This window comes from Engraulis encrasicolus, chromosome 11 (genome assembly GCF_034702125.1).
Source record: "Engraulis encrasicolus isolate BLACKSEA-1 chromosome 11, IST_EnEncr_1.0, whole genome shotgun sequence".
Taxonomy (NCBI): domain Eukaryota; kingdom Metazoa; phylum Chordata; class Actinopteri; order Clupeiformes; family Engraulidae; genus Engraulis; species Engraulis encrasicolus.
Window position 1 is genome coordinate 876,362 of NC_085867.1, and position 12,570 is coordinate 888,931.

Consider the following 12,570-nt stretch of genomic DNA (forward strand, 5'->3'; position numbering starts at 1 on the left):
CAACCTACGTTCGAAGTTGCAGCTGACTGGGGCGACCGATATTTACTTTATTGTGCGTAAATGGCACTGACTAGCATTAACTTCTCAATTTAGACAAATATGTATTATGTTACATAATTTATTTATCAGCCATGTTTCCGTGGCACCCCTGAGGGGGGCCCGTGGCACCCCAGGGTACCCCGGCACCCCTGTTGAGAAAGACTGGTTTAGTGTGTGTAACGGAGGCTAACTGGCAGAGTTGGCGAGGAACGTTAGTAAAACCTCCCTCCCTCCCGTCACTGGGAACTTTTGGGTATTTCTCAATGTAAAGTGTCCTGGTCTTGCTAGGACAAGTAACACTCATTTTTCTGTAATTTCGAGGATGCTTCCAAATGTACCAAGTGCCATGCTCTTGATTCATAAAATGTCCAACTGTGTGTTACGATATGCGGCCTTGAGTCCTCCACTTGTGCTTGTTTCCTTGTACCAGGACCAGGATCACTGACCACAGCATTATATTTCAATATCTTGCAAAAGCTCAATTGTAAAGTCTTTTTCTCATTTGCAATTGGGATGGTGAAAAACAGTCCCTCAAAAGTTGTTGTGGCTAGGCTGACAGCTGGGAAACTTTATTGTTTTCTCCACGGAGGAGGGGCCAGGAGGCGGGACGAGGAAACAAGCACAAGTGGAGGAGGCAAGGCCGTATATTGTAACGCACTCCACGGCTGCACTTGCTCCATACTTGCCGTGACAAAATACCCAGATTCCTTCAGGTGTCCACGCTCGCTTTTTATTATGTGTGTATAGGCTTCCAATATGTGTGTTATGCTGTTGGTTCTGAGATGTAAACAGCTTGAAATAACTCAACACAACTTGGTAATTGCTTGAGCGTTTGTGTTGCGTTTCACAGCTCTTGGCTACGGAGTGTACGACTTCAAGGCTGCGGCACTTCAGATGGCAGCAGCACACTTCACTTTCAGACTCACCCTCTGCCAGTGGCCACAGCAGAGGCAACTGCATAGCTGTGAGATGTGTTATTATTATTAAATATAAACACATGATGTTGTTGTTGTTGTTGTTGTTGTTGTTGTTTACCTGGGAATTCGGCCAGTGTGGTCCGCCAGTGTGGTCCACAACTGTGTGTGTGTGTGTGTGTGGTGTCGTATGTTTGTGTGTGTGTGTGTGTGTGGTGTGTAGTGTGTATATCGTGTGTGTGTGTGTGTGTGTGTCGTGTGTCGTGCGTGTGTGTGTGTGTGTGTGTGTTTACCTGGGAACTCGGCCAGTGTGGTCCACAGCAGGTCCTTGTAGTCCGCTAGTGTGAGGTAGGAACACTCCAGAGAACAGCTGGGCTCCACCTTCGCCTTCCTGCTGTGCACTAGAATGATATATGATATGATGGGATATGATATGATATGATATTGCTCCTTGTAAGTCGCTTTGAACAAAGGCGTCTGCTAAATACTAATGTAATGGAATGCAATATAATGAGATAGGAGCACTCCAGACTACAGCTGGGCTCCACCTTAGCCTTCATACTGTGCATTGTATGTAATGTAATGTAACGTAACGTAACGTAACGTAACGTAACGTAACGTAACGTAACGTAACGTAACGTAACGTAACGTAACGTAACGTAACGTAACGTAACGTAACGTAACGTAACGTAACGTAACGTAACGTAACATAACATAACATAATATAATATAATACAATACAATACAATACATGTAATGCAATGTAATATAACATAAAATATGAATTGTGTAAAACATATGAAGTTTAGGTGTGCCTACAGAGTTCTGGCCAAAACTCTGTAGGCCCATCTAAGCTTCATATCTTTTACATAATTCAGTTTTATTTTCAGAACAACAACTTTAGAGTAAGGTGTCGGCACACTTCAAATCCTCTTTTCTTTGTTTCTTTATTCCATGACAGGATAGGATGACGTTTACAGGAATGACGTTTCCATCCATCCCTAAAAACAACAGCTGTGTACAGCACATACAACGCAGAATGCAGGAGAAGAAGAAGAAGAGGAGGAAGAGGAGGAGGCAGAAGAGAAGAAGAGGAGGAGGAGGAAGAAGAAGAAGAAGAAGAAGAAGAAGAAGAAGAAGAAGAAGAAGAAGAAGAAGAAGAAGAAGAAGAAGAAGAAGAAGAAGAAGAGGAGGAAGAAGAGGAGGAAGAAGAAGAAGAAGAAGAGGAAGAAGAAGAAGAGGAAGAGGAGGAAGAAGAAGGGGTTTTGGGGGGGGGTTTTTTTTTGGGGGGGGTTTTTTTTCCCCCCTTTGGGGGAAAGGGGTTAATTTTGGGTTTTTGGGGGTTTTTTTTTTGGGGGAAAATTTGGGTTTTTTTTTTGGGAAAAGGGTTTCTTTTTTAAAAAAAAATTTTTTTGGGTTTTTTTCCCCCCCCTTAAAAAAATTTTTTTTTTTTTTTTTTTTTCCCCCCAAAAAACCAAAAAAAAAATAAAAAAATAAATTAAATAAATTCCAAAAAAAAACAAAAAAACCCCCCAAAAAAACAAAATAAAAAAAAAAAAAAAAAAAAAAAAAAAAAAAGGGGGGGGCCCCCCAAAGGGGGGGTTTTGGGGGGCCCCCCCCCAAAATTTTTTGGGGGGTTTTGGGGGCCCCCCTTTTGGGTTCCCAAAGTTAAAACCCCAAAAAAAAAAAAAGGGGAAATTTTAAAAAAAAATTTTAAATTTTTAAAAAAAAAAAAAAATTTTTAAAAAAAAACCAAAATTTTAAATTTAAAAAAAAATTTTTAAAGGGTTTTTTAAAAAAAAAAGGGGGGCCCCCGGGGTTTAAAAACCTTTAGGCCCCCAAATTTTTTTTTTTTTAATTTTTTTTCCCCCTTTTTAAAAAAAAAAAGGTTCGGGCCCCCCCTTTTTTAAAGGGAAAATTTTTTCAGGAAACCCCCTTTTTTAAAAAAAGGGGGGAACCCTCCCCGGGAAAAAAAAAAAAAAAGGGGGGGGGAAAAAAAAGGGAGGGAGAAAAAAAAAAAAAAAAAAAAAAAAAAAAAAAAACACCCAAAAAACCCAAAAAAAAAAAAAAAAAAAAAAAAAATAAAAAAAAGGAAAAAAAAAGGGGAAGGGGGGGGGGGAAAAAAGGGGGGGCCCCCAAAAAAAAAAAAAAAAAAAAAAAAAAAAGGGGGGGGGAAAAAAAAAAAAGGGGGGGAAAAAAAAAAAATAAAACGGAAAAAAAAAAAGGGGGGGAAAAAAAAAAAAAAGGGGAAAAAAAAGGGAAAAAAAGGGGGAAAAGAAAAAGAAGGGGGGAAAAGAAGGGAAAAAAAGGAAAAAAGAAGGGGGGGAGGGGAAGGGGGAAAAGAAGGAAGAGAAGAAGGAAAGAGAGGAGAGGGAAAGGAAGGAGAAAGGGGAAAAAAGAAGAAGGAGAAGAAGAGAGAGAAAGGAAAGGAAAAGAAGAAAAAGGAAAAAAAAAAAAAAGGGAAAAAAGGGAAAAAAAAGAAGGGGAAAGAAAGGGAAAGAAGGGAGAAAGGAAAGAAGGAGGGGGGAGAAGAGAAGAAGGAAAAAAAGAAGAGAAAAAAGGAAGGGGAAGGAGAGGGGGGGGGGGAAAAAAGAAAAAAAAAAGGGAAAGGGGGAGGGGGGGGGGGGGAAAAAAAAAGGGGGAAGAAAAAAAAAGAAGAAGGGGGAAAAGTAAGAAAAGGGAAAGAAGGAGGAGAGGAAGAAGAGGGAAAAAAAAAAAAAGGGAAAAAAAAAAAAAAGAAAAGGGGGAAAGGGAAAGGGGGGGGAAAAAGAGAAAGGGGGGGGGGAAAGAAAAGGGGGGGGGGGGGGGGGAGGGGGAGGGGAGAAGGGAGAAAGGAAAAAAAAGGAAAGAGGAAGAAAAAAAAAAAAAAGGAAGAGAAGGGGGGGAAGAAAGGGAAAAAGGAAAAAAAAAAAAAAAAAAAGAAGGGAAAAGAGAGGGGAGGGGAAAAAAAAAAAAAGGGGGGAGAAAAAAAAGGGAAGAAAAGGAACCCAGAAGAAGAAAAAAAAGGAAGAAAAAAAGGGAGGAAAAAGGGGGGGGAAGAAAAAAAAAGAGGAAAAGGGAAAGGAAAAGAAAAGGGAGGGGGGGAGATGAAAAAAAAAAAAATGGGGAAGGGGGGGGACGAGGAAAGAGGGAGTGGGGGAGGAAGGGGAGAGGAAGGAAAGGAAGAAGAAGGGGAAGGGGGGTGAAGGGAGAAAGAAAGGAGGGGGGGGAGGGGGGGAAAGGGGAAAGGGGGGAGGAAAGAAAAGAGAAGAAAGAAAAAAAAGAAAAGGAGGGAGGAAAAGAAAGGGGGGAAAAAGGAAAAAAGGGGAGAGGGGGGAGGGAAAGGAGGGTAGGGGGTGGAGCGAGGGAGGGGAAAGAAGGAAGGGGGGAAGGGAGGGGGAGAGAGGAAAAAAAAGAGGTAGAGAAGGGGGGAAGAGAAAAGAAAAGAGGGAGGGGGGAAAAAAGAAAAAGAGGGGGAAAGGAGGGGAAAAAAAAAAAAAAAAAGGAGGGGGGAAGGAGGAAGAAAAGGGGAAGAAAGGGGGAAAAAAGGGGAGGGAGAGGAAAAAAAAAGGGGGGGAAAAATAGGGGGAGGGAAAAAAGGGAAAAAAAAAAAAGTGAAAGGGGGGGAAAGGGGGGGAGAGAGCGAAAAGAGGAGAGGGATGAGGGGGGAGGAAGAAAGGGGAAAAGACGAAAGGAAAAAGGGGAGGGGAGAGAAGAAGAAAAGGGAGGGGGAAGGCGGGGGAAAGAGAAAAAGATTTGAAAAGAAGAGGGGGAAGGGAAGAGGAAGACATAAGAAAAGGAGGGGAGAGAAGGCGGGTGTTCTTTGAGCACTCTGGGTGGCCCGATCGTGGAAAGGGGGGGGGGAAGGGAAAGAGGGAAAAGGGGGGGGAAAAAGGGAAAGGGAGGGGGAAAACCCAGGGGAAGGGGAGGAGAGGAGGGAAGTGGGGGGGGGGGGGGGGGGGGGGGAGGGGGGGGGAGGGGGGGGGGGAAAGGGGGGGAAAGGGGGGGGGGAAAAGGGAAAGGGGGGGCAGGTGGGAAAGGGGGGGGGGGGGGGGAGGGGAAGGGGGGGAGAGGAGAGGAAAAAGGGGGGGGGGGGGAGGGGGGGGGGGGGGGGGGGGGGAAAAATTTTTTTTTTTTGGGGGGGGGGGGTTTTTTTTTTTGGGGGGGGGGGGCCCCAGAGGGGGGGGGGGGGGGGGGGGTTTTGGGGGGGGCCCCCCGGGGGGGGGGCCCCCCCCCCGGGGGGGGGGGGGGGGGGGGGGCCCCCCTTTCCCGGGGTTTGGGGGGGGGGGGGGGGGGTGGGTGGGGGGGGGGTTTTGGGGGGGGGGGGGGGGGGGCCCCGGGGGGGCCCCCCCCGGGGGGGGGGAAACCCCCCCCGGGGGGAAAAAAGGGGGGCCCCCCCCCGGGGGGGGGAAAAGAGGGGAAGGGGCCCTTTTGGGGGGGGGGGGGAAAGGGGGGGTTTAAAAAAGGGGGGGGAAAAAAAACCCCCCCAACCCCCCTCCCCAAAAAAAAAATTTTAAACCCCAAAAAACAAAAGGGGGCCCCCCCAAAATTTCCCCCCCAAAAAAAAAACATAAAAAAAAAAAAAAAAAAAATTAAAATGTAATTTTTTTTTTAAAAAAAAAAAAAAAAAAAAAAAATCTTTTAAAAAAAAAAAAAAAAAAAAAAAAAAAAAAAAAACAAAACAAAACTTGGGAAAAAATTTTAAAAAACATTAAAAACCCCAAAAAACCCCCCCCAAAAAACAAATTTTTCCCTTTTTTTTTTTTTTTAAAAAAAAAACCCCCAAAAAAAAAATTTTTGCCCCAAAAACCTTCTTAAAACGGTTTTTTTTTCCCCCCGGGGGGGGGGTTTTTTTTGTTTTTTTTTGGGGGTTTTTTGGGGGGGGGGGGTTTTTTTTTTTTTGGGGGGTTTTTTGTGGGGGGTTTTTTTTTTTTTAAATTTTTTTTTTTTTTTTTTTGGGAAAGGGGTTGGGTTTGGGGGGGTTGTTTGGGGGGGGGGGTTTTTTTTTTTTTTTTTTGGGGGAAAATTTTCCCCGGGGGGCCCCTTTTTTTTTCCCGGGGGGGGTGTGGTTTTGTGTTTTGGGGGGTTTTTTTTTTTTTTGGGGTTTTTTTTTTTGGGGGGGGGGTTTTTTTGGGGGGGGTTTTTCCTTTTTTTTTTTGGGGGAAAAAAAACCCCCCCAAAAAAAAAAACCCCCCTTTTTCCCCCAAAAACCAAATTCCCCAAAAAATTTAAAAAACCCCGGGGGGGAACCCAAAACCCCCCCAAAAACCCCAAAAAAACCCCAAAAAAACCCCCCCCACCAAAAAAAAACCCCCAAAAAACCCCCCCCCGGGGTTTTTTTTTTAAAAAAATTTTTTTTTTTTTTTTTGGGGGTTTTTCCCCCCGGCCCCTTTTGGGGGGGGGGGCCCCCCCCGGGGGGTTTTTTTTTTTTTCCTTTTGGGGGGGGGGTTTTTTTTTCCCAAAAAACCCCCCCCCTTTTTTGGGGGGGAAAAAAAAATTTTTTTTTTTTTTTAAAAATAAAAAACCCCCCCCGGGGCCCCAAAAAAAAAAAAAAATGGAAAAATTTTTTTTTAAAAAAAGGGGCCCCCCCCCCCTTTTGGGGGGTTTTTCCCCCCCCCCCTTTTTCCCCTTTTTTGGAAAAGGGGAACCCCCCTTTTTTTTTAAAAAAAAAAAAATTTTTTTTTGGGAAAAATTTTTTTGGGGGCCCCAAAAGTTAAACCCCCCTTTTTTAAAAAAAAATTTTTGGGTTTGTTTTTTTTTTTTTGGGAAATTTAAAAAAGGGGGAAAAAAAAAACCCAAAAACCCCCCCCCGGGGGGGGGAATTTTTTCCCCCCCAAAAAAACCCCCCCGGGGGGGGGGTTTTAAAAAAAATTTTTTTAAAAAAAAAAAAATTAAAAAAAAATTTTTTTTTTTTCCCCCCCCTTAAAATTTTTATTGGAAAGGGGGGGAAAAAGGGGGGCCCCCCCCCTTTTTTTTAAATTTTTTCCCCGGGGGGGGTTTGGGGGGGGGGGTTTTTTTTTTTTTTTTCTTGGGGGGGGGTTTTTTTTGGGGGGTTTTGGGTTTTTTTTTTGGGGGGGTTTTTTTTGAAAGGAAAAAGGGGGGGGGTTTTTTCCCCCGGGGTTTAAAATTTTCCCCCTTTTTGGGGGAAAACCCCCCGGGGTTTTTTTTTGGGGGGAAATTTGGGGATTTTAAAAACCCCCGGGGGGGTTTTTTTTGGGGTTTTTGGGGGGGGGGTTTTTTTTTTCCCCCTTTTTTTAAAAAAAGGGGGGAAACCTTTGGGTTTTTGGGGTTTTTTGGGGGGGGGAAAAAAAAAGGGGGCCCCCTTTTCCCCCCCGGGGGGGGTTTTTTTTGGGGGCCCCCCCCAAAATTTTTTCCCCCCGGGGGAAAATTTTTTTTCCCCCCCCCCCCCAAAAAACCCCCCCCAACCCCAAAAAAAACCCCTTTTCCCCCCCCCAAAAAAAAAAACCCCCCCCAAAAAATTAAAACCCCCAAACCCCCCCCCCCCAAAAAGGGGGAAAAAAAAAAAACCCCCCCCGGGGGGGGGAAACCCCCCCAAACCCCCCCCCCAAAAAAAAAACCCCCCCTTTTTTTTCCCCCCCCCCAAAAAAAAAACCCCCCGGGGGGGCCCTTTTTAAAAAAAAGGGGCCCCCCCCCCAAAAAAAAAAAAAAAACAAAACCCCCCCCCTAAACCCCCCCCCCCAAAAAAAAAAAAACCCCCCCCCCCAAAGGGGGTTTTTTCCCCCCCCCCCGCCCCCCCCCAAAAAAAAAAAAACCAAAAAAAACCCCCCCCCCCAAAAACCCTTTCCCCCAAAAACCCAAAAAAATTTTTTTTTTGAATATCTCAGTAGTTCAAACGAATTATTTCTTTCAAGTACTCTAGCACTTTCAATCTTCAAATGGGAAATTGGGGAAAACAAAGAAAGAAAGAAACCATTAAATTAGGTCCCTGAGCTCACAATGCGCAGCATGATAGTAGCTTTGTTTACTACATGAGGATAGCCTCTCCCAATTCATACGTCCTGGGAAAATTTTAGGTTTCAATAAAGTAATTAAAGCAATAGTAAAATACGTAAACAAGCCATTGAATTAAAGAAACAACTTAGATCGACTTTGAACATTCTTGCTGGACTAATTTGTATAGTCGATTTAAGCTACCGGATTAGTCGAATAATCGTACCCAGCCCTACATGCTGATTAAGGCTACTCTACGAGCGCCGATGTGATTGGCCTACTTACGACAGCAGGAGTACCTATGAAGAGAATATTGGCAGGCGATTGTTCGATTGGTTACGTACGAAGCCGATTCTGATGCCATTGGTACTACTTACGAAGGCAATAATGGTTGATTGTTTACTTACACAGAGCCGATGTGATTGGCTACTTACGAAGCGATGTGATTGGCTACTTATGAAGCGATGTGATTGGCTACTTACGAAGCAGAGTCCTATGAAGACCACCAGGGGCGATGTGATTGGCTACTTACGAAGCGATGTAATTGGCTACTTACGAAGCGATGTGATTGGCTACTTACGAAGCGATGTGATTGGCTACTTACGAAGCGATGTGATTGGCTTTTTTAGCCTACTTACAATGGTGATGTGATATAGGCTCATACTTACGAGGCGATGTGATTGGCTACTTACGAAGCAGAGTCCTATGAAGACCACCAGGGGCGCTGTTGAGAAGGCCAGCAGCCATCGCCACCCCAGAGTCGGCATCACCAGCATGGCCAACAGCACCTCGAACACCGCGCCCAGCGCCCAGAAGATCTACACACACACACACACACACACACACACACACGCACACACACACACACACACACACACACAAAAGTCAGCCACCATGGACAAAACATGGGACCTCCGAACACCGCACCACCAGCGGCCCAGAAGATCTACAACACACACACACACACACAAACACCACACACACACACACCACACACACACACCCCCCACACACACAAACCACACACACACCCACACACCACCCACACCCACCCCACACACACACACACACAACACACACACCACACAAGCATCCACCATGCGCCAAACAGCACCTCGAACACCCAGCACCATCCCAGCGCCCAGAAAGATCTCAACACCCACACACACACACACACACACACACACACACACACACACACACACACACAACATCACAACATCACAACAAACCACCAACACACACACACACACACACACACACACACACACACACACACAATCATCCACATGGCCAACAGCACCTCGAACACCGCACCCAGCGCCCAGAAGATCTACACACACACACACACACACACACACACACACACACGCACACACACACAATCATCCACATGGCTACACGGACACTCGAACACCGCACCCAGCGCCCAGAAGATCTACACACACACAAGCGCTCGCGCGCACACCACACCATACACCACACACAACACAAAACTACACACACACACACACACACACACACACACACGCACACACACACACCACACACAACACGGGCACATACGCACGCCAGCATGCACCACACACCATACACCACCCAACGCACACACACACAAAACACACACACACACACACACACGCACAAGGGCACAAACGACCACGCACGCACGCCCACCCACACAACAACAGACACACACGCACAACCCGCACACAACGACACGCGCGGACACACGCCACGTACATACACACTAGTTTTGGTGAGCCAGTGCCGACGGAAAACTAAGCCCCAGAAAAGAAGACGTTCGTTTTCCCCCCCCCCTCATTGGGGTACCGTTCCGTTCCGCCTTGGTATGTTTTGGCCCTAAGGCAAATCTGAGAAGGCCCGAAGTCATGAAGTATACCAAGCGCCGCGAACCTGAAGCTATTTCCTCTACCTATTAAGCGTGAGGTCGCGCGACCTAAAGCTACCAAAAAGCGGGAAAGCGCGGATTCGCCAGGAGCAATACGACCTGAGCAGCCAGAGCGAATTTCAGAGATTAAAGTCAGTTATGGCAATGAGCTCTGACGCAGTTCGTCGAAAATCAATTGGAATGTTCATATATCTCCGAATGTCCCAGGGTGACAGGCCAGAGCCGTTATGTGATTCGCTAAATCAAACAAGTCAATGTCACGTCCAGAGCGAATTCATGTAAAAACTTCTTCAGCTACCTCAGCTACTCGAGTAGCGTAGGTCGCGTTTGATGTACACGCAACTTGATAGCGTCAGGCCAGAACTAACTGCAACATGGCCTCATGACAATGCGCCAGGCCGGATTGGGGCCGGATTGGGGCCGGTGTTGGGCCGGAGTCTTACGTTACCTCAATCAGGATGATGCAGGTGGCTCTGGACTTGGACGGCAGGAACTCAGAGTACAGCGTTACCCTTGGAGACACACACACACACACACACACACACACACACACACACACACACACACACACACACACACACACACACACACACACACACACACAATGTACAAACCACTTTAAAAAGAATGTAAAATTCACCAGAGAGCAAAACGGCTATTTAAGTCCTTCCATTGATCACTTGTGGCTTGATGCAAATGGTACCATTTATTTTCTCTGATTATGCAAAGCTAGGCTAATAATTCTAATGCAAATAAATCTTTGTACTGAACACACTGAGAAGAAAGTTATACGCATATTAATGTTTAACCCATTGACGCCGGTTGTTGCGTTACGCAACATTGGCCCTGACGCCGGTTGTTGCAAAACGCAACATTATTGAATATTATTCAATATTTTCAAGACGCATGGGAGATGCAATGCAATGCACAATATTTTGTTCAAATTCACAAGAGGTGGGTGTTCTCGATTTTTTAAAGACCATGTGTCAAAAAAAAGTTTGATTCGTCGACAAAAATGTCAAATGAAATCAACCATGCTCGCTTCTGCAGACGTGGGTTGTTTAGCCATTTCACACAGGTGGTTCACGAGACACGCTGTTACAGCGAACGTGATGTTCAGTTGAAAGGTAATGAGATTTTAATCGAGGAAAGGAAATATGATTGAAGACCCTTTAGATAGAGAGCAGGAGTGTGATTTGCCGCGGCCGCATGAAGAGGTAGGCGAGTGGCTTCCAAATAGACATCTAGATTTCGCCCCCGACGTTACCAAAAGTTCACTCCGACACTCAGGGCAATTGGCGAAGGTGCCAATATCTGAGGAAGCACGTCCTTTAGATATATTTCAGAATATTTTCACTGAGGAACTTTTGGATATGGTGATAGCCTATTGGTGAGGCAGACAACGGTAGACATGCGGATTATAGACGCGCGGCCACACATCCAGCTCAAAGTGGAGCCCGTCTCAAAATAGGATGAAATTGCTCATCGGTCTTTGCATAACGTGTGGAGGAATAAAACGGCCATACTCGCCGGTGGGAGAGCAAGTGGCTGTATTAGACAAATGTCCCCCGATTTATGGCAGAAATGACTGCCTAATAATTATAATAATAATGATTATTATGATTTAGTTATAGTCGGCTATTGTAACAGTAGCAATATCCTAGTAGCCTAATAGCCTATAATAAATAGCAGCATTATCCTGAAAGCACATGAGCACACACTTTTTTCAATCATTTGATTATGAGATATGATTTTTTAAAAGTGTTTATGAAACGAAAACAAACGGTCATTCCCATTAAAGCCTTGTTTTTTCTGATAGCATCGATGAGACTTTGAACCCAATCATCCTGGAGGAACTTGTGAAAATGGCAACTCAAAGTGTGAATTCTGTGAAATTTGGTGTGACTAATGAGCTGGGCTGTGACATCAAAGAGGAGAGTCCCTGGTTTGCTAGTATGGCGATCTGAGAAAACAACACACATTTGATGGACCCACATCTTAAAAAGGAACCAAAATTCTGATACAAACATCAGCGTGTCGAAAAACCACACATCCAACCTCATGAGAAAAAAAACCAGCAGCACAAATCTATTTCAGAGGCACTGATACATCTGATGATTTATTCGCTAAGCAGTAGCCCAGTCTGTGAGTTGGCTGTCCTCGACCGAGAGCACCACGGAGGCTGAAGCGCGGATATCCCAAAACCAATTTATTGACCAGTTGAATGGCAATCAACAAAAAGTGCATATCCTGAGAGCATTTGCATCGGTTTTGGCATGTAATGTGCATTACCCCTTTCCTGAAATCAACATTAACCAAAGCAGATGGACAAGGTAAAACGTAGCCTAAAGCAAAGCAGTGCCACGAGCAGTTTACAGGGGCAGTTTCAGTCTGCACGCCGGCGATGTTCAATTTTTGGAACTGCTTGAGACAATAGCATTCTCTTCAGTCCAACCATGCCCACGGATCTCCACATTTGTGGTGAAGCACGAGGGGTGGAAATGTGCCGAGCACCACAGTGACCATGAGCTTGCCTTCAAAAACCACGCCGGTGTGGCAGCTTTTTGTGATATGCACCGGAATTCTTCATCCACATGTACATCTGCCTGTACGAGGCTATGGCAAGCGAATGTGGGACCAAATGTTATGGCAGGAAGCGAATGTCAACATAAACAGAGATTACACAATCTTCGATATGGTCAGCAAATGTTTTGGGGCTGTCATTTATGTTATGCCTACACTTTGGAATTAGATCAGAGTCTTGTTGTTACACAG

General features: G+C 45.3%; 1 protein-coding gene across 1 annotated transcript in view; it reads right to left on the reverse strand.

The window, feature by feature from the left end:
- Positions 1 to 12,570, reverse strand: part of LOC134458642 (synaptic vesicle 2-related protein-like) — a 37,538-nt gene that overhangs the window by 4,946 nt on the left and 20,022 nt on the right. The window contains exons 8-10 of the mRNA XM_063211072.1: positions 10,244 to 10,307; positions 8,548 to 8,701; positions 1,247 to 1,354 (exon numbers count right to left, since the gene is read on the reverse strand). Coding sequence (XP_063067142.1) covers positions 1,247 to 1,354; positions 8,548 to 8,701; positions 10,244 to 10,307 — 326 coding nt within the window. The remainder of the gene's footprint in view (positions 1 to 1,246; positions 1,355 to 8,547; positions 8,702 to 10,243; positions 10,308 to 12,570) is intronic.